This window comes from Spermophilus citellus (genome assembly GCF_964194105.1).
Source record: "Spermophilus citellus genome assembly, chromosome: 1".
In the NCBI taxonomy this organism is placed as follows: domain Eukaryota; kingdom Metazoa; phylum Chordata; class Mammalia; order Rodentia; family Sciuridae; genus Spermophilus; species Spermophilus citellus.
The window spans coordinates 197070537-197094011 of NC_138182.1; the positions used below are offsets into that span (position 1 = coordinate 197070537).

General features: G+C 33.9%; 1 protein-coding gene across 1 annotated transcript in view; it reads left to right on the forward strand.

Annotated features, from left to right (window-relative positions):
* Positions 1–23475, forward strand: part of FBXL17 (F-box and leucine rich repeat protein 17) — a 497231-nt gene that overhangs the window by 137421 nt on the left and 336335 nt on the right. The window contains exon 5 of the mRNA XM_081298229.1: positions 9525–9632. Coding sequence (XP_081154355.1) covers positions 9525–9632 — 108 coding nt within the window. The remainder of the gene's footprint in view (positions 1–9524; positions 9633–23475) is intronic.

The window sequence follows — 23475 nt, forward strand, 5'->3', positions numbered from 1 at the left end:
ATGTGATAAGTTCCAATTTGTTGTTTGTTTTTATAATGTTATTTTAAATGAAAAGTCTTCCTGCTGCATTAATAGTAAGTGTACACACTTCATCTTATGAAAGATATAATACATAAAAGCAAAGGAAGGTGAAGAAGAGATGTTTTTACATTGATTTTGAAGAATTGAAAAAACAATAGAAAAATTTAATAGTTTTTCCTTGGAAAGAGAAAGAAAAACTTGAATTGATCCTGAGATTTTTCATTTGTAAAGTGCCTAAAAGAATATTTATATTTATTGTGTTTTGAAATGTATTTATTCCATTTGGGATTTCTGTCAGCACAGTATTTCCCATAATTTTTGTAGGTTGTCAGATATGGGTGCTTACCCATACTGGTACATGGCTAGGCTGAGGAAGATGCCTTGTGGTGTAGTTTTAATACTGTCCTCTGGGAACGTGGATTATGCTATGGCCATCACTTCCTGGTCAGATTTCCAGAGGCCAGCATTTTCTTTTAGTTAGTCCTGTGTATACCTGCTGGACTTAGAAGTGTAATGTTCCCTTTATCACCCATCTTTCAGAGCCATTAATGAAAGACTCCAACAAGTCAGTATGTTGGAAGTCAAGGGGGTTTATAATCTCTTAAACCCATACATTTCTCATATTACTAATAAGATAGATTACCTCATTATCTAGTCACAACCATTCTGCCTGGCCTTCAGTCCTCCATAATCTGCTTATGTCTTCAAACTTGGCTTCAGATGTAGTCAGAAGGCCTTGGGAAACTGAACTAAATGGAACTGGGATATGATGTACAGATTAATATTGACAGACTCTCACTGGTAGTTTTGGGATGGGGGCTTGTTCACATCCCAACTTTTAGCCTCTGCTTTTGAGGTGGGAGGAGATTATGTCTCATCTTTATACATCATCAGCACTAAAATGAGATATTTGAATATTTGTTAAATTTAAGTGATTTATGATAATGAATAGTTCTCAGTGAAATAAGTTCTTTATTAGATATTATAATTATAAATTATAATAAATAAATTATAATCCATTCAAATGCTTAGCTGTATTCTCCTTAAATACCAACAGCTACATGGTAGAAGAGATACTCAGATACTTAACTATTTCAACTGCCTCATGCCCAGAATCTGTCTGGCTCTTCTAGTTTGTTGAATCTTATTAACTGGAATTCATGAAGGTGCTTTTCTCTTCAGGTATAAGCTAAGCGTAGCATCTAGCACTAAGCAGATTGCTTCATTCTGACTTCATTTTTTATTAGAAGATTAGGGCACCTTCTAGACCCACTGACCACTCAGGATGTGAGGATGAAGAAATTAATTAAAAATTGGTGTTCCTACTGGACGATGCCCCAGAAAGTAGCCTCACTATGTCCTTGATCCCTGTTTTTTCCTTGGAAAGGGAAAGAAGAACTTGAATCGGTCCTGAGATCCTGAATTAGATTAGGTAGCCACTTTGCTGATTCTTTCACACTAGTTTTTCATTTGACTCCAAATATATCAGTGAAGAATCAAAGTACTACAGTTGCTTTCTTTTAGAATCTTGACTTTAGGTTTGTGAAGGTTAGTTCTTAGTCCCTTCTTTGTGCCACTTGGAAGCCATAAGATGAGTAGTTCAATTTTTCTTGGCATTAATTTTTTTCCCAATATTTAACCAACAAGCCACTGGTATGTATCAAAACAATGCTTCATTCACTCATTCAGGTTTATTTTTGGAGCTCTGTTTTTGTTTGAGGCCCTGTACCACCCACTGGGTGTATGAGTAATGAATGGTATGAATGTGGAGATCTTCACATAGGAGCAAGAAGGGAGAATGGGATGAAATGAGATAGAAGAGATAGGGGAGGAGTGAAATTATGCAGGGCTTTGTAAGTTATAGTAGAAATTTGGATTTTATTCTAAAAGTAATTGGTGGCATTGGAAGACTTTGAATAGCAGTCTAACATAACTGATTTATAAATTTTTTTCATATTTTGTTTTATTTATTTTTATGTTGTGTTGAGGATCAAATCCAGTGCCTTACACATGCTAGACAAGTACTCTACCACTGAGCTACAACCCCAGGCCCCTGATTTATAATTTTTGAAGCACACTCTGGCTTGATGGGTAGAAAATAGATTGATGGGGACAAGAATGGCAGAAGGGGTCTGGTGTGTAGGCTGTTGTGTTAGTTTTTTATTATTCTGATCAAAATACCTGACAAAGGCAACTAAGAGGAGGAAAAGTTTATTTTGGGCTTACAGTTTCAGAGGTCTCAGTTCCTGGTTAGCTGACTTCATTACCCTGGGCCCAAGGTGAGGCAGCACATTGTTGCAAAAAGTCCTGCCTCTGAAGCTTGCTATATTGGGAACAATGCTTCCAACACATGAGACTTTAAGGGGACATTACCAATCAAAACCATAACAACTGTTGACAATTTCCACAGGAGGGACGGTATACTTTAGACGATGGAAGGGGCAGTAGAGATGGCCAAGAGATAACTCCAATGCATACTTAAGGCCTTTTTCATTTATTAGATTTAGTGTGGGTCCAGGGAACCATATTTATTAGATTTATTCATGGTGTTGTTTTTGTTTTATCCCATAAAAATAATTAAGAGGACTTTTTTTTGTTGTTGTTCTGGTGGACACAACATCTTTGTATGTGGTGCTGAGGATCGAACTCGGGCCGCACGCATGCCAGGCGAGCGTGCTGCTGCTTGAGCCACATCCTCAGCCCCAGTTAAGAGGACTTTTAAAAGAATATATTTCTGAGCCCTAAACTTGTAGGTGTAGGATGAAGCATAGGGAAAACTTTTCTCAAGAAATGCTATTATATTGTTTGTTGGACTCATATATACACTTAATGCAACTGCTGTAATCGAATAATACAGAATACAGAATAGTACCAACAATATAAAAATGTCCAAAGATTGTTCCACCTTTTTAGAATTAATAGTACACATTATTTGCATCCCCAGATATATTAGCAATCATTCTCAAAATCAGATTTATAATACAATCATTTTACCTCTAAACATTTTTGTAGTGTCTCACATGGAAACTTTTGGGGGACACTGCATTTTTAAACCATAACACTTATTTGTTGAATCAGTCTTATTCTGCTTAAGATAGATTTTTTATCATCTAAGAAAACTTCATGTCTTGAAATAAGATTGTTGCATCTCTTTATAATCCTGAAACTTATATAAAATCTAATCTCTTCACATTTTTTTCTTCTTTAATTGTAATCTTTTCTAGATAAAAGTGCTTTCTTGGATTCCAGCTAATACATCTTTGGTTTTATAATTTATTACGATTAATCTAAGCTCTTCATCACCTCTGAATTACCCTTGCCCTCTACTGTGCATCCTACTTTCAGGGATGGGGTGGAGCTACAAGACTATCACAAAATTATCAGCATCCATTCTATCTGCAGGAGATGAAAAACTAATCAAAGGGTAGCACTCCTCCTTGAAAATTCCGTATAAAGTAGAACCACTGTGCCTTGATCACTGCCTGTGTATACTTCTCTAGGGATGAAGAGAAGGCCTTGAATTAGCTCTTGCATTTGAGGAAGATTAGTACCATGAAAAGAATCATATCCTGATTTGTATAATATGAAGAAACTGGGTTTGAAAACCTAAAAGACTGGAGTTTTAAACTCCACTTGGGCAGAGCTGGAATGCTCAGTGGTAGAGCACTTTTTATATAGGGCCTTGAGTCTGATATCTGGCATGCCCCCCCCCCCCCCTTACCATTTTGCCACAGGCTAGTGGTTTGATTTTTTTCTTTCTTTTAAAATGAAGTTAATCTTATTTTAGCCACCTATTAAATGGAGATAATAATGCCTCTCAAGGCTATGATGAGGATCCCAGATGATATATAGAGAGTTTTTAGTTTAACCTCAGTAAATTTGGCTGTTTTTAATTGTCTATTCCCTCTTTAACTCCTTGGTTATGAGTACCCCAAACCTCAACTATGAGTGTGAACTATGTCTAGAGACAGAGTCTCTAGATTTAGAAGCATAGTATTTATAAACAATAACTCCAAGAAGAATTACTGAGCCAGGTATGGTTGGGCAGTCTTATAATCTCAGCAACTCAGGAGGTAGATGCAGGAGGATCTCAAGTTTGAGGTTAACCTTGCAACTTATCAAGAACACTGTTAAGAAAATGAATAAAAAGCCCCTTCTGAAACAATCCAGGCATAGAGTAAGATGAAAATGTTCATGAAATACATATCTGATAAAGGGTTTGTATCCAGAATATATAAAAAATTTTATAAATTAGACAACCTAATATTAAAATAGTTTCAAAAACTAACCATACACTTACCTGATTAATTAATTCTATTCTTAAATATTTCTCAAAAGAAATGGAAATATATGCCCAAAGACTTACATGTGAATGATCACAGCAGCATTATTTGTCAAAGCCTCAAATTGGAAACAATTTAAATATCAATTGGTGAATAAATAAAATGTAATAAATCCATATAATGGAATTTGGGGTTGGTGCAATAAAAATATTCAAAAAATGAATTGTGGTGTTGATTGTACAATTGTATAAACTCATTAAAACTCAATGAACTATATATTCTTAAAATGGATGAATTTTATAGCATGCAGACTATACTTTAATAAAGTTGTTATAGTTCTTAAGTTTTGACATAGCTACTCAATTTTTGCTTCATTTCACCCCCAAAAGATGATATGTTCCCTTGTCCTGTGACAGTATTTCTCAAGCTTTCAGGTGCATTAAGAATCATCTGAGGCCAGAAGCTGTGGCAACATGCCTGTAATCCCAGAGGCTTGGGAGGATCCTGAGTTCAAAGCCAGCGTCAGCAACAGTGAGGTGCTAAGCAACTCAGTGAGACCCTATCTCTAAATAAAATACAAAACAAGGGTAGGAATATGGCTTAGTGGTCAAATGCCCCTGAGTTCAATTCCTGGTACCCCCCAATAAGAATAACCTGAGGATCTTATTCAAATGCAAATTAGGACTCAGTAAGTTTGTGAGGGGCTTTAGATTTTTCAATTTTTAGCAGGCTCTAAGGTGATGTCATTTCTGCTGGTTCTCAGACCAGCAGAAGAAGGCATTAGAACTTGTTCATAACCCAGTCTGAACATTAGAATCTCCTGTAGAACATTAAAATAAATTGGGTGCAGCCGGGCACAATAGTGCAACCCTGTAATCCTAGTGTCTGAGGAAGCTGAGTCAGAAGAATTGTTGGTTTGAGGCCAGCCTGGGCATCTTGGTGAGACTTTAAAAAAGTGGGGGAGGCTGGTATTGGAGCTCAGTGATGGAGCACCCTGGGTTCAATCCCTAGTACCATAAATAAATAAGTAAGCAAACAAATAAATAATACATTAATAAATAAAAGATTTTTAAAAAATGGGTACAAATCTCCACCCAGAAATTAAGTCAGAAAATTCCTCAGGTAATTCTAATGTACAACTAGTTGAAAATCTTAACAAAATGGGATTCCTTCAACCATAATCAATCAGTAATAAACTTTCACTTATCTCCCTTACTTCCATTCCACAGTTTAGCTCATGATGTAGAGCTCCCAAATTATGATTTGAGTCTTTTTAACCAGGAGAATAAGCAATCATGGTTTAATTCCTCTGGTTTTGGATTATTCTCTTATATATGTCAACTCCTTAGTCCTGCCTGAGAATCAGAATACAGAAGAAAGGGAACAGGGGGAGTAATGACAATTGCTAAAATCTATTGAGCGATAGCAATGTACCATATACTGTTCAAAACATTTTACATGCATACTTTGTGAAGCAGGTACTGTTATTTTCTTTATATAAAATATAGAGGAATGAAATTATGTGTTCAAAATCACACAGATGGTAAGTGGTCCATCCTGAATTAAAAACTAGGCATTCAGACAGCAGGGTCCCAGGGAGGCTGAAATCGATCAATACTTGCTTCGTGCAATCTACATTTGTGTTTCTGTCAGAGCTTTTGCTCCAGAGCCCTAAATGCTATATTCTTTGTAGTAGAGCTGGATACTTTCCAAAATTTCAGGGACTTTTTTTGTCAGTTTTCTACTATGTACCTGAGCCTACTAAGAGTGTTTCTACTCTTAGTAAGTCTAAGGATTTACTTGTGCCTTGCCTTTTCAGGGCTTTGTTGATATTGCGGGATCCTCTGAGTTGTCTTATTCTGATTGCTTGAGCTAAAAGAGAAAGATCTTAATATTCTTTTTTTTTCTCTCTGAAAGCCCTGGCTCCTTGGAACTAAGTTTTAAATCAGTTGTGTTCTGAATTCTTATCTGAGTTCCTCTCCCTTACTTGAAGACAGATATAGAAGAGACTTGATGTTAGACTGAGATTTAGCAGAGTATTTAACCAACTGACCATGTACTTCACCTCTGGTATCCTTTTTTGTTTTTAATAAGATACTGAGTTTGATTGAGGCTTACAGCAATTTTCATGCTTTAAATATCCTTTGTTAATATAATGTCTTTAGAAAGCTGCATGTCAGGAAAGTCCATTTTTAATTTATCAATGGCACCCTTAGTCTTAATATGCTTAAGCATACTTTGCTTTTGAGGGCAAAATTAATTTTTTATCAGACTTGGAATGGGTGCTGTTGGTTTCATTATTTTAGGAAAATGGTCTTATGATTTTTTTTAGAATGAATGCTCTTCACATACTTCTATTTTCCAATGTCTGTTTAGCATAAAAAAGATACAAAATAAAAGTCACCTACACTAAAGCTAATGCAAAAGAGATGTAAGCTGCTGCTATTTGAAAAACCAACAAGAGGTTTTTTTAACTTGTTGATTTCATTTTGACTGTGTGGAAAGTGAATCTGAAGTTAAGCATATGATAGAAAATATTTGGACTTTCTTTTACAAGTTATACCTTTGTGAAACCATGAAGAAAATTTTAGCACAATTACAAAAAGGTAATTTTATACATGGAAATATTTCAGAGGTAGGGGAGAAAAAAAAATAAATTTAATTCTGCCTTTCATTTAAAGAACGTGCAGTTAGAAATGCCAAATGTTATCAGTGTAAATTCTTTGCAGCACTGGGGCCTCACACTTTTAAATGCCCAAGAGCCACTTTGGGGCTTGTTAAAAATGCAGATCCTCGAGCTCCATCCCTTTTACCTCTTGAGTTTTTAATAAACTCCTTAAAGGATTATAATATGTATTGTATTAGGGTTCTCCAGAGAAGGAAAACCATTAGGTGATTATTTTTCTACCCAGAGATTATTATAGGGAATAAACTTACATGATTACAAAGAATGAGAAATCCTAAGATCTGCAGTTGACCATCTGATGACCCAAGAGAACCAATATTTTTATGCCAATCCAAGTCCGAGTCTGAAGGCAGAAGAAGACCAGTATCCCAGATGGAGGATTATAAGGCAAGACTGTGCAAATTATTGCTTATTTGAATTTTTTATTCCATTCAGGCCTTCAATGGATGAATGAGGTCCATATACATTGGGAAAGACAATCTGTTTTACTTATTCTAATGGTTCAATTGTTAGTCTTATCCAGAAACATTCTAGACACCTCAAAAAATGTTTAAATATATGGATAACCTGTAGCATGCTCAAGTTGGCATATAAAATTAACCATGAGATGCATCAAAGCTAAGAGCCACTGATGTGAAAATGTGCACCCTTTTCCCTATTTGAGAAAAGATTTCAGAGTTGGGTGTGATGGTGTGCACTTATAGTCCTAGCTACTCGGGAGGCTGAGGCAGAAAGGTTGCTTGAGCCCAGGAATTTGAGGCCAGCCTGGACAACATAGTGAGATCCTGTTTGGAAAAAAAATCATAAAACACACCAGCTATATCAGAATAAATAAAACTAATAGGATGATGCTATTAAAAATCAATATATTAAAAACAATACAAATATACCTCTGTCTAAAAGCAAATAAAAGGACCAGAAATTAAAAGTATGATAGAATTTATGGAGAAAGAGTAATAAAAAAACATTCATTCATTTAAGTATTCATTTTCTCCCCACCAAATGCCAAGGACTGTTCTAGGTTCTAATGGAGTTTGAGTGGGACTGGGTGATTGATCACCCTGGTTAGGATTGTCAACTGTCCCAGTGCCTGAACTGAGGAGTTTTTGGGGTACTGGGACTTTTGGTGCTAAGACTGAAATTGTCCAAAGTCAACCAGAATGATTGGTTCCTCTAGTGGAGGGAGGATATGATAAGTTATTCTGATAGGGGAAGACAGACAACAATCTAATAAGTGAGCAATTGTGTAACATAATGAAGTAGTGATGGGTGTTATGAAGAAAAAGCACGACAAGAAAGTAACTAGGGGAAGTTATTTGGTGTTATTTTAGTTGGCAGTCAGCAAGAATCTCAGGAAGTGACAGTGAAGCAAAGGCAGAAATGAATTGAAGCAGTGAGCCATGTGACCAACTAGAGGGTATGCATTTAGGGCAAAGGATAAATATAAAGATCTTGAGGCAGAGAAACATGGTGTGCTGGAGGAAGTCTTCGAGACCATTTTGGATGGAGTAAATGAGAGAAATGGAGGTCTGGAGGAAAATGAAAGAAGTTGAAGTCCGTTTAGGGTCAAATTAGCAAGAGCATGGGTGGGGCATGGCAAGGAATCTTGAGTTATAAATAAGAAATAATCAAAGTTTGAACAGCAAATAAATATTAGTTAGATCTTGTAGCTGCTATATACAGAATAAACAATAGATGAGCAAGGAATCAAAGGTATTAGGAGGCTCTTTCCGAACTTCAGGTGTATGATACTAACAGTGGATTTAGAAGGTAGTGGTGGCAGAGGTGAGAAATGAGTTTAGATGTAGAATTTATTTGGAAGAACTGAAAACATTTTCTAGTTTGCTGGATGGTATTTTGAATGGAAAAAAGTTTTAAATTTCTGGTTGAAAAGTGATGCTATTCATTGAACTGGGTAACCCTGAGGAAAAGCAGGCTTATTTGGAATATAAAATGTCTCCTTTGGATATGTTAAGTTTGAGATGCCTATAGACATACAAAGGGAGCGCATAAGCAATTGAACATAGAAGTTTGAAGTAGAGGGCAGAGATCTGGACTGGAGACTGGAATTTGAGGCCCATTAATACATAGTAATATTAAGTGTCATGAGATAAGATTAGACTAGTTAGGGAATGAAGTAAGACAGAAACAAAAGAAGTGAGCTGAGGATTGAGATGAGCAAGAGGGAATGAGAGAGAGAGAGAGGAAGAGACAGAGGAAGATAGAGGAAGAGACAGAGGAGGCCAGCAACAGGGAGGAAGAAGCAGAGGTGACTGCCAATATCTCTTTGAGGTGTTTTCTATGAAGACATAAAAAACATGGGTGATAGGTATAAGGGGATTTGGGATAAGGAAGGATTTAAAAAAAAAGACACAGCAAATATTGCAGCATGTTTGTATGTAGATTCAACTGCTTCATTGGTAAGAGAAATAGTAATGATGCAAAGTGAAGCACAAGGAAATTATAGGAGGGTGTAATGCTTTAGTTCACTATAATATCACTTTCAATATTTTTTTTTCTCATCTCTTCCCTAGGTGACAGACCAGTCAGTGAAAGCATTTGCTGAGCACTGTCCTGAACTTCAGTATGTTGGCTTCATGGGTTGTTCAGTAACCTCTAAAGGAGTAATTCACTTAACCAAGGTAGGTGCCATGGCTACATCTCCTTGTTGTTTCTGTGTATCATTAAGGTAATGGGCCCCACATTGCTGGTTTAGTTTAGTTTTTGTTTTTATTTATTTTTGAGATGGAATCTCACTGTGCTGCCCAGACCGTTCCTGAATTCATGGGTTCAAGTGATTCTTCAGCTTCCTAAGTAGCTGAGACTATAGGTATGTGCCACTGCAGTGGGCTCTCTAGCAGTGTTAAATGTACTTGAATGAGGAATAGTTAGACCACTAAAAATGTATTAGTATTTGATAAAGTTAAAACTAGTTTAAAAAAAAAAACAGTGCCAAAACTTGTCTTTTCTGAAATGGAATACTCAATTTAAACAAGAAACTTATGTTTTTGCTTTTTCATTGTTAAAAATTTTGAAATTATGCATTAAATATACTGATATGTGTAACAAGAATCATTTAAGTGTTAACTTAATACATTGTATTTGGAAGATATATTGAGTTTTTGTGGCTCACATATCACTAGGTCCTATGAGCATTTGGTTTTAAAAAGTGAATATAGCCAGTGCTTATGATTAATCTGAGTATGTAAAGTGAAGAGAGGTGAATGTATGTCAAAAATTTATCTGATAACTCAGAGATCACTTATGTACCAAATATGTGATCTCATATTTTAGCAGTGACGAAAATGCTGATTCTTGTATAATCTCTCTCTGATGTCTTCTCTCTACTGCTTTCAAAGCTGTAAGATAATTAGGAAATAATTCTTACATTCATGTAATAGAAAAACTGGCTTTATAAAATTTACCTGCATGTTCTCTAAATTTTATTATTTATTTCATTGCTTGTAATTATATCACATATAGTACTTAGGAGAATGAGTCTTGCCTTTTCTACTTAATAGCTAAGTAAAACTTTTCATTCAAACTTCCTCCATTCTATAACAATTAGAAAACTGCTATTGTGGCAGCACAATCCTGAAACAAACCAAATGATATCCCAGATCTCTTTGGGCTTGATCTCTTCTGTCCTCTTCAGTATTACAGTTTAGCAGGTAATAATGTCTTTCTTTCTTTTCAGGTAAAAGAACAAATGTTTATAAGTTACTTTGGACTGTGGTTGAGGGGGACAGTGAATAGAAGCCTGGGCATCATTGTGAGCTTCAGTTTAATTCTGGGTGCTGCCACTTATTAGCTAAGTGGGAAAATTATTTTTTAGGGTATTGAATAAAGCAGTTTGTAGCAGTATATAGCAGGTGCCTGACTCAGTCTTAAGACCACAGAAAATCTATGTAAACTTTGATTTTAAAAAATCTAATCAGGGGCTGGGGTTGTGGCTCAGTGGTAGAGCATTTGCCTAGCATGTATGAGGCACAGGGTTCAATTCTCAGCATCACATGTAAATAAGTGAATAAAATAAAGGTCCATCAACAACAAAAAATATATAAATATAAAAAAAATCTAATCGCCTTTCCAGTGTAATATATCTAAAAGAGAGCCTATGGTTGTACTGTGTCATAAATGACTGATCAGATTTAATTGTTATTTTGAGGATCAGAGCCTACAATTAGAGGAAAGGATAGGACTGTTATTCTCAATTATTGTTCTATCAGAACATCTTAGTGTAACCAAGACCTTATGTAACCATAATTTTTTACTCATTTCCTGTAACCTTGGCCTGAACATCTTGGTAGGTGAAAGTTTTTCTAGTCCCATCCAATGCTGTTTATAGTGTAGAGTAGAAATACATTGGATGAACAGATTGTGTACAAGTGTTGTAATGACCATATGTGGGATTTTTATGATCACTCAAAATTGTATTCATTAAATACAAAACAAGACTTATTAGATCAGTAAGTGCTTCTCTGAGCATTTTGAGATGGCCAGAAATTATGGTTCACTGGTACTTAAAAGATAGAATTAGTCTCTGTGACAGAACAGCAGCGACAGCAAATGTCTGGGTTGGAAAGCTCAATTTGCTGAGAAGGTTCTTCTGAAGATTACAGGCAAGGTTTGCAAGTTTGGCCTGCCAGCAATCAGAATCTAGTGGACTCATATTAAAGCTAGTACACAAAGTTCTGAAAAATTTTTTTTTCCTGAACAAAGTCTTTGTTTTGATGAGAAGACTTGTTTGTGGTATATTGCTTAGTTTCCTGGATTCACATAAAAGAGAGGTGGCATTTTAATCATTCATAAGTTTTACAAAGCTATTTTAATTGTTTTCTCTCTTGCAAACCAAGGAGAAAATGCTGGTTTTAATAAACCTAAAAGCTTTTTAAAAAAATATTTAAATTCTGGTAGTGTTGTAACAATTACTAATATATTCACACAATATTTGTAAATATATAAATTCCCCTAAAAATTGTTTTCCTATTATCATCATAGTATGCAACTTTTAAATAAATGATTAGAGATATGTAAAATACTGAGTATTGAGAGCTATCACCCTAAATATGTTTACTTTTTACATGATATAGGAAGTCTGTCTAACATATGACTTTACTGTTGATGGCTTTCTAAATTTGCAAATATAGGCAAGTGGTATAAAATCTCTATGCCTTTATTGCCTGGCATCTATGAAACCATGGGCATGGATTAAATGATTTGACCTTTAGACCTAGAGTTTCTTGTTTCCAAAAGAATCTATGAATTTAGGAGTCATTGTGCTGGAAGGGACAGTTAGGGTCTCTCACTGAAGCGAAGAAATGTCAAAAGTCTTTAATAAACTGGAAAGAGAAACTGGGGATTTGTGACAGATTAGGACCAAAGACAATGGATGGAATAATATTAATATCTACTAATGTAGTTCCTCGGAATTTCACTTTGATATTCTCAGTCTTCTCTGGACCCTTATTATAATACTTAATATTTGTTATGACACATCATTGCTATTAGGTAGATTCTGTTAATGTCAAACAGTAATGGAGTTGGAGTCCTTCTTCCTAAACTGCTGTAACTGTGTAAATGAGAGTCTAGAAATAACCCATATTGAAGAGATGCTGGTCGAAGGTTACAATTTATTCAGTTAGGAGGAATAAATCTAAGAGATCTATTGTATATCATGATGACTACAGTTAAGAATATATTGTGGGCTGGGGATGTGGCTCAAGCAGTAGCGCACCCACTTGGCTAGGTTCAATCCTCAGCACCACATAAAAATGAAATAAAGATGTTGTGTCCATTGAAAACTAAAAAATAAGTATTAAAAAATAAGTATTAAAAAATTCTCTCTCTCTCATTAAACAAAAGAATATATTGTATGTTTGTAAATTGCTGAGAGTAGATATAAAATGTATATGTGAGATAATGTGTATGTCAATTAGTTGGATTTAGCCTTTTTATAATGTATCCTATATTAAAACATCATATGTACCATCAGTATATATGATTTTCATTTATTAATTAAAAATATTAAAGAAAAAATTTGAAGAAACATAAAATAGCAGTTATTTCTATATGCTAGCAATGAAAAATCTGAAAATAAAATTAAAAGAACAATTCCATTTACATTATCATCCAAAAGAATAAAATGCTTAAGAGTAAGTTTAATAAGTATGTTTAAAACTTCAAAAAGAGACTAATAGAGTGAATGCAATCCCGGTAAACATCTCAGTGACCTTTTTTTTTTTTTAAATGGAAAAGCTGTTCCTAATGTTACTATTACAATGGAAGGGATACTAAAAGCCAAAGCAATCTCAAAAAAGGTAATATTGGAAGACTCAGAATTTCAAAACTTACCACAGAGCTGCATGAATCAAAACAATATGGTACTGATAGGTATAAAATAGTGTTGGGACAACTGGATATCCACATATGAAGAGTGAAGTTAATTTCTACTCATATTATATATAAAAAATTTAACTTAAAGACAGGGCCTTAAATGTAAGAGCTAAAATTATAAAACTCTTAGAAAACACCACGGCAAGTCTTCATGACCTTGGGCTCAGCAATAGATTCTTAGCTATGACTCCCAAAGCATGAACAAGACAAGAAAAAATACATTAAACTTCATTATAATTAAAAACTTTTATGCAGCAAAGGATACTGAAAAGAACACAAAGAAACAATCTACAAAAATTTGCACATCATATACCTGTTAAATGTCCAAAATATATGAAGAACTCATATTACAACAACAAAAAGAGAAATAACTCAGTTAAAAAATGGGCAGCAGACTTGAGTAGATATTTCTCTTAAGAAGACATATATGACTGGTAGCATGTGAAAAGCTGCTCAGCATTATTAGTCATGAGCATAACTAGAAAATGCAAATCAAAGCCACAATGAAATACCACTATCACACCTATTAGGATGGTTATAATCAAAGGATGGACAATAGTAAGTGTTGCCAAAGATGTGGAGTAACAGGACCTCTGTCTATCGCTGGTAAGGATGTAAAGTGGTATAGCTGCTGTAGAAAACAGTTTTGTAGTTCCTCAAAAAGTTATAGAATTGCTGAACGACCCAGTAATTCCAATCCTAAACATAACACCAAAAGAATTAATAGGTTTCAAAAACTTGGACACAAATGTTCATAACAGCATTATTCACAATGGCTAAAATGTGGAAACAAGCTGAATGCCTGTCATCTGATGAATGGATAAGCAATGTGTATGTCCATACATAATATTATTCAGCCACAAAAAGAGAAAATTTCTTTCCATGTATGTATAATAGATGAAAATACACTCTACTGTCATGTATATCTAAAAAGAAAAAGTAAAAAATTTAAAAAATTAGAAAAAGAAATCTCATCCATACTGCAACATGGGTGAACTTTGAAGGTATTCTGTTAAGAAAAGAAAGCCAGTTACAAAGACCATTTTTCTATGATTTGATTTATATGAAATGTGTAGAATAGGCATGTGTATAAAGTGTTTCTTTTTGGTTTGATAAAAATGTTCATGCAGTACGGCAATGTTTATAGCAGCTCAATTCACAATGGGTAAACTATGAAACCAACCTAGGTGTCCTTCAATGGATAAAGAAAATGTGGGGTGTGTGTGTGTGTGTGTGTGTGTGTGTGTGTTTTCCCAATGGAATATCACTCAGCTCTAAAGAATAATGAAATTATGGTGTTTGCCAGTGAATGGATGGAATTGGAAAATGTCATGCTAAGTGAAATAAGCCACTCTCCAAAAACCAAAGGCTAAACATTTTCTCTAATATGCAAATTCTAATTCACAATAAGTGGAGGATACTAGAGAAGAATAGAGTTACCTTAAATTAGGTAGAGGGGAGTAAAGGAGGGGAGGGAAAGTGGGGATAGGAAGGATAGTAGAATGAAACAGACATTATTACTTTATGTGTATATATATATGACTACATGACCAATGTGATTCTGCAACATTTACAGTTAGGAAAATGAGAAATTATACTGTTGTAGGGACAAATGAGACAAGGCACCAAAGATAGCAGGAAACAGTTTTATTTGGCTGCAGCCAGGTTCAGAGGACACAGCTTTTGCTGTAATCAATTAATCCCCTGAACCCTGATTTCAGGTAGTTTCAGAACTTTTATACCTAACATGTAAGAGGAGAGGCTCAGAAGTTCACATAAAAGCAGCTTTTTCTTTCACTGTTTTGGGCAAGTTAACCCTTTAAGTACAATACCTGAGAAAGGGAGAGCCTCTTCTCCCCTTTCTTCCCTCCCCCTGCCAGCTATTACCATGGAGCCCAATTGGTAACTTCTCTTATCTTAAAAATGTAGACATCTCTGTGAAGCCCCAGCTCAAGGCCAGAGACCTTGCTTACACATTTCTACAAACTACTATACTGGATACTTGTTTGTGAAAAACTAGTAAGGGGATGTTCAACACCTGGAGTACTGATTTCTTCCTGGCCAGGGCAACACGAAAATTGGAAGTTTATCTACAATGAATTCTTTTGTAGAGACTCTTTTGCTGACAGTCCTAAAATCAGCCATGGTGAAGATGTCTAGAGAAGCCAGTTAAGACTTTTCTATTGAGAAAGGGGGTGTCACTACAATACACTATATATTATATATCAAAGTGAATAAATGCATTCTACTGTCATATATAACTAACTAAAACAAAAAAAAATTAAAAGCTCTGAAATTTGGAATTGATGATAGTTGTACTCTTCAGTTATTATACTAAAAACCACTGAACTGTACATTTTAAAAGGATGATTTTTATGGGAAGTAAATTTTACCTCTACAGAAAAAAATTCTATAAGAACAGAGAAGAAAACTTTCATGATCTTGGATTATGCAAAGATTTATTGGATAGTATAGCCAAAGTATAATGCAAACAAATAACTTAATAACAAATTAATAAATTACATATGGCTCTGTGTTTAATTACCCATTTACCTGAAATTTGTAGATTTAGAGTACCGGAACATTTTAAGCGATACCACAGAAAGACAAGCCACTGAATCCAGATTTGTCTAAGGCAATGAAAAAACACCAAGGAAAAAAATGGAGGAATTATGATAGAAAGCACTTAAGACAAAACCACAAAATGTAATAAGATTTTGCGTGGATCCTGTCTGAAGCAAAGAAACATTAAAAATGTATCTTTGGGACTTTTGAGAAAGCTTGAATATGAACCAGGCATTGGATGATCTTAAGGGATTATTTGTTAACTTTGTTGCAGATGATAGTGGCATGTTTGTTAGATTCTAAAAACTTCAACAGTAAGAGATACTCCTTGAGTATTTATTAGAGAAATGGTACAATATTAGGGATTTGGTTAAAAGGGGATAAAAAGAGGATACAGAAAAAGTGGGTAGGCCAAGAAAGGAAACAAAAATGGTAAAATATTGATATTTGAGTTGGGTTATAGAACCTGGGAGATCATTATACTATTCTCAATCATTTTATTTACATTTGAAAGTTTCTATAATAATTAAATAAATTTTAAGGGATCAGAAAGTTTATTAATGCTTATTATATGATATTTTAAAAAATTAATGTTTTTCTTAAGTTAGAGGTAGATATGTATTTCCTTTTTACACTGTTGATGTATTTTAAAGTTGCAAGTATTTATTTATTACTAATATTAATTCTGGTGCTACATTAGATCTTATTGCTTCAGTTATTCAGTTTATAAGTGTTAATTGAATTCTTGAGATATATTGAGAATAGGTCTAGTTTTGTTCATTTTAAAGAACAGTTTCTTAGGAAAATAATCAACAGCTGAATAAAACACTCAAACTTCTGATATTTACTTGGACCATAATACATTTAAAGAACTTATAAAAACAATTATTTTAAAAGTGCTTGTGGTTGGAAATATGAAATGTTTTAAAAGAAAAACAAAATTGATTTTTTCAGTTGATTTAACATAAGTAACTGAAAGAATGATCATTCATGCAGTTAACTCAATTTTCATCTTCCTTTTCTTACAAGAGTCTAGAAATGAAATATGAACTTTTTGCCTTCTAAATTTTTGAACAATTGGTCAGTCAGAATATCTTATTCTAATAGAAGAACATACTATTTTACTACTTAAGGATGGGATTGCTGTTTAGTCTTTGATTATGACTTCATTCATGTTCAGTAAATTGTGGCTGCTTGAGTAAGTCTCAGATGTGGAAAATACATTTTAAAATTTATTCAACTCTGAAATATTCCCTAATGAAGTGACTCAGTGGATATTATTAAATGGTGTTTGTTAGATTACTGTGTTTTTAGTTCTTCTTAACCTTTCACCAGTAAAGAGTTGAGAAAGAAATTGATTATTGAGAATATAAGTGAGGATTATTTAGGCCTGATATGACCCCTTTTTTGATTTTTTTTCTTAGAAGTTTACAAAGGCTGCAAACTATTTGCTGCTTTTAACAAAGCTGATGGTATGACACCTAATTATATTAAGTTGAGCAAATTACCTAATTCCACTGCCTTGGTTTCCTTACTTGTAAAATGAGGATAATAATAGTATTTACCTATCCCTGGAGTTTTATAAGGAAGAATGCATGGCATACATCTAAATAGGAAGTTGGAAATTAAAGTTATAAATAAATTAATGAGAAAAGTATTTATTAGATGTACAAAATTTTCTTATAACTCTTTAGTCACTATCTACTCATATTTTTTCATTAGAATAGTAAAGTAAGACAATTTTTGTGAAAATAATCTTATTGAAAAATTCAATGACCATATTTCTACCTAAGTGCCAATGGTGAACATTAAAATTAATAACTATGTTTGCATTCTCTTTGTTGTTTTTGTTCCCTTTCCTTGCCGATCCCTTAAGGGTCATTTAATGATTTGTTTAAATTAATACACTGAAAACTAAAATAGCATTTTAAATTTTATTTTAAAAATTCTTGTGGCAGTACACTGAATCAGGGAATGAATATACCGTTCAATGTTGTTATTATTGTCCAAATAATAATGACTTTGATTTTCCTTCTTTATGAGTGTAGCCAATGTCTACGTAAACTATACTGATTTATCACATTTATTTTTTTCACTTCATTAAGTTGGTAATACCTACTCAATGAGGCTACTCTTCATGTTTTATAACTTTATTTCTTACACTCTAGTTGTAATATAGATTTGTGCTACATTTTCATTTTAGCAAGAGCAATTACAAATGTATCAATATGGCACTAGTAAAATAAATGAATTCATTTCAGATGACTCAATTTGTGAAAGTCCTAACAAATAAAATGAACAAATGAGTTTCTTTGTGGCACCTATCCTTTGATAGAATGGTTGCTTCAGGCTTTAATATAAAGATATAAATATCAAATGAGGAGTGTTGACAGTGTTTTTTGAAAAGCCTTTCTTGGATCTTGAATTTATACTTTAAATATTTTTTATTTGCTTATAATATCTTCAGTTCACACCTTGAATTTTTATCACACACTTGTTTGTGAATTGTGGGTTTTGTTGCAAATATTCTTATAGAATATAAAGGATTTCAGTTTTCTTTTATCTGGTCTCACATATGAGGTCAGTCTTTATCCAAGACAGCTTGTGATATGTTGCTTTCATTTCTTTTATACTTTCAAATTCATTTATATTTCCCTTTTTAAAGAAAAATTTATTTGAGGATTAGTGTGATTCTGATTCACTCAGTCGTGTGGTTTATACATAAATAGTGATATTGAAAATAGGTGGGGTCCCGTTTCTGAGTCAGCAGAAAAGATTTGGGGCATAATGAGAAAAAATTGATTAATTTAGTAAGAAACATGTCTCATTGATTAAAGTAAGCATTGAGAATTATAGAATTAAATAGACTAATTTTAAAAATAATTGCTTAGGGCTGGGATTGTGGCTCAGTGGTAGAGCGCTTGCCTTGCATGTGTGAGGCACTGGGTCCAATCCTCAGTACCACATAAAAATAAATAAAATAAAGATATTGTGTCTATCTACAACTAAAAATAAATAAATAAATAAACAAATAAATAAATAAATAAATAAAGCAGTCTTAAAAATTGATTAAAAATGGACAGTTATATTTAATAGTTTCAAATTTTAACTTAATGACATTTTACTTGTAATTAGTTTAACTTTTTAATTTAAAAACTGTTTTTACTGTACTTGGGTGGGAATTGTCAGCCACAGGGAAGTGCCTGTGTGTGTACATATACATATGGTTTGGCACAGTACCCACACTGGGCCAATTGTCAATCATAGAGACTCCAGAGAATCTAAGTTTTCTTTATAATTTTAACATTGTGTGATATTTATAAAGATGATCTAGAATACATTAATGATTCTAAAGTTCTCCTAGATGCAGAAAGGAAGCTAAATTATATTATGTCCTTTTTGTTGTTGTGTTCTTTGAAAATGGGAAATTCATTTCCAAAGTAGCTCTCTGTTAGTCAGAGTTAAGTTACTTAAGAAACAATAGGGTGTTCTGAAAATTTAGCTGGGAACTTCAACATTTAGCCAGAATTTATGCTTCCATTTATCATTTATTATTTTCCACAATAATTTTTGGATTAGGGTTTGTTTCTGAGTTCCCCCTTCTCCAGACACATTCGCCCAGTAATGGAGTCCAGTAGAGTACATTGTCTAAAGGTAGTTGAGCTCCTCATATGTTTGCTCTCCTGTCCAGAGGTATCACAGGCATTGGCACATAAGCTGTTGATCATAGTGAGTTTACAAACCCTTTAGGAGCATAGCTGTCCCTCACCATAAAGACTTCCCTGCAATTGATTGTATCCCAGTGAGATGATAGACCATTAACTTTTTTTCCCCCCAAGCTTTCCACTGGAGCGTCTCTATTATATTCACTAGAGGAAATGATTGGTTATTATGTTTGATCAGAGATTCTTTTTCATCATGCAATTGGCCATCAATCTTTGGATCTTTAACAATGAAACAAATACCCTGTGCCTGAGAAAATTGCTCAAGTTATAACTTTGATAACTTTAATCTGGTTCAAGAAAAAAAACAAACTTGGTCAGCACCATGTGTTTCTAGGCACATGGTGCCTAGGTATAGGTATAGGAATACTGTGGCAAATATTCCTGCTTCTGGGTTTTTATAAAGAACTCTCATTAAGCTATACTTCTTTTCATTGTTGGAAATCCACACCCTCTTCCCTCTTCTTTTCTTTTACCTTAAGTTGCTCCTAGGCCTGTTTGCCCTAAGATCTTTCTTCTCTTTCCGCATGCGCTTCTACAGCTATATCACATAAGGGCTTTTACTTGGCAGTCTGTGTTTAGTCAAGACAAGAAAGGCAAAGAGAAGGAGATGCTATGACATTTCTTCACCTTTCAACTTCCTTCTTGGTTCCAGTCCTGTGTAGAACTCCTGCAGCTTCAGTTTATATTGGCTGACTTTGATCTGGGGATTCAAATAACATCGATTCTTCCTCTTGTCTGTCCAGCTTTCCGGTGCTGGTGCTGGTGGTTTCTTTTTCTTGCTAAACCTCTAGCTTATATTGCCAAATCCAGTTTGTCTTCTTAGCATCTTCTTCACTCGAATAACCAATGAAATTTCCTTCATGTAATTTAATCCCTATAATAGTTTCTGTTTTCCTGGTTAGATCCTGATCAGATGGATAACATCTTTCTTTCACCATCATTCCGCATTTCTTACATGAGAGTATATTTAAGAGAATAGAACTATTTATTTGTTTCAAGGAGTCTTGTAACAGTTCAGATCAAAGTACAAAATAGAGAATTGGACATAGAATTTAAATCAGACTTGACTCTTTTTTAGAGTATTACTGCCTATCTTTATGTCCTAAATCTGTATAGGCTGTTATTAGAGATATAAGAGAGGCCAGTTATATGATGAGTAAGAATAATGAGGTCACAGGCTTTATTGAGTTCCAAGAATAAGATGAATATAAGATGAATGGCTCTTTGCTTGATTATAGAAAGATAGTTTTAACATAGTTTCCTTGTAAGTATAAAATTGAGTTGTATTTTTATTGCTTTGATCTACAATGTCAATACACAGAGGCAAATTCAAAAAGAACTCACTAAAGAAGTTAACTATTATAATCTACTTATTTGAGTTATTTGTTATTAGTATTAATTATTTAAAATTGTGTCTTGGATAGTTTTGGTTAATAATTAAACAATATATATGATATATCTGTACTTCTGTTAATATCTTAGTTTTCAAAAACATTTGTCATGCTTTTTATTGATATGATGATATATGTAACCCAAAATACATAATATTGAAATTTAAAGTTTTACTCTAGATTATCAGTAGATATTGTCATTTTAAGTTTTATTTCAGTTAGTTGAAGCTTTTGAACTTATGGATGGGCAAAATTGGTTGAGTAAACAGGATTTCAGATGGACAGTTCTTTGTATCAGAAAGGAGTGCTTTTTTTTTGGTACCTGGGATAGAACTCAGGGGCACTTGACCACAGAGCCACATCCCCAGCCCTGTTTTGTATTTTATTTAGAGACAAAGTCTCACTGAGTTGCTTAGTGCATCACCATTGCTGAGGCTGACTTTGAACTTGCGAATTGCCTCAGCCTCCCAAGCCATTGGGATTACAGGCATGCACCACCAAACTTAGTAGAAAGTAGTACTTTTAATATGTAAAATTAGTTATAAATTTTTGCAACTCATTTTTGAAAAATTTCTATTATATACTGATAGCATAATTACATTTTCCACATTATTTATATCAAGGGAAACCTCATAACACCTTTCTGATTACCATTTTGTACTGATATTTTATTTACTGCCTATGGCATGGTCATTAAGCTAGAATTTTAACTCATTTACTTCCAGCTCTTAACACTAGTGTGAGTAGAGGAACCAGGAACTAAAATTTATCAATTCCAAATTTAAATACTTTTTTTGAAACCGTTTTATAAAACAAGATAATTCAGTATTCAGAAAGTTCCTGACTTGAATTATAATATGAATCCTCATTTGCCCTTCAAAAGTTTGACTTCTAAGATTTTTCTCACCTGGAAAGTGTTCATTTCTTTACTATTATAGGTAATTGGGGCACTTCTTTAATAACTCTGAATAGTTAAATTAAATATAAATGCCAGAGATTATGGAAGAAATATAATAATTATTATTTTTTTAGTCTAGGTTCTGTGACTCTTTGCTCATTAGCGTGGACAAACTAATTGATTTATTTTTAGACTGTTATGTCAGATTTATGGATTTCTTTGGAGACTTTGGGGCAAGGATAGGGATAAGAATTATATATATGCATTTTGTAATGTTTCCTCTCATTAAATAAAAAAATAGCTTTTGTAAGGAGAGAAAGCTGTTTCTGAATCGAAGTCATCTGGTTTTCTTCCTGGATAACTTAGGGCACTCCAGACCTCTGTGGTTAAGTGGAGAAAAGTTGTAGGGACCAGTTGACAGGGGCCTGGAATTTCTCCACATATTATGGAATCTTTTCCTGGCATTGCAGAAGGCCCAAAGGTGGGAAGCAGCTCAATTGGTGGTTATCATCCTGTATACCCACAGCTTTTTGGCTCAATCAATATAGAATTCGATTTCTTGAAACAGTACCTGGTCATAAAACGATAATAATTTTTGAAAGTAAGGTGCAGGTACTTTTTGAGTTTTGACTTTAGGCTGAGACCCATAAATGAGAATATACAGCTAAGAGATTTTTTAATGTGAAGGTGAATCCCAGTTGCGTATTCTACACCAAGAAAGAACAAAAAAGATAATTAATTTTATCTGTTGTGCTGGGGATAGAATTCAGGGCCTTGAACACACTAAACACATACTGAGGTATATCCTTAGCCCAAGACATTTTATTTTAGACAGTAGATGCAACCCTTGTGTATATTTTTTTGAGTGCTAGAAAATAAAAATATAAATCAGAATATTATTTTAAGTTAAAAATCATTAATGTCATTCCTTTGCTTTTCCACTTAGCACATTTAGAAATAGAGAATAAAACTATTTGTATTAATGGACAGTATGAAATCCAGAAGCCAATGTACAAGTTAGTTGGCTTGGATATAATAAACTTTTGTCCTGGGATAATGGCATTTTAGTTATTTTATTACTTTTAAGAATAAGATTGTAAAACTTTAATTTAGAATATATTTTTCAAAAGTTTTCATCTCATTAAACTGTGATACATGGATGCAGATGACTGAAATTGGTTCAAGATTCCATGAACTTTCTTTCATTCTTCACTTTCTCTTTTTTCCCTTCCCTTCCCTTCCCTTCCCTTCCTCCCTTCCCTTCCCTTCCTCCCTTCCTCCCTTCCTCCCTTCCTCCCTTCCTTCCTCTTTGGACCTAGTGTGAGGAAATGAAAGAATTATACAAGTAGTCCAATTAGGCATGCTAGCAGTCTATCTTTGCTTACTTTATTTCACCTTTAATTTATTTAAACTTTTTTTTTTCTTAGTGAGGTGGATACTTAATTTCTGCTTCTTAGTTCATACTGAGTGAAATGTGTGACAGGGCTACTTAGTGCTGCTAACTCTAAGT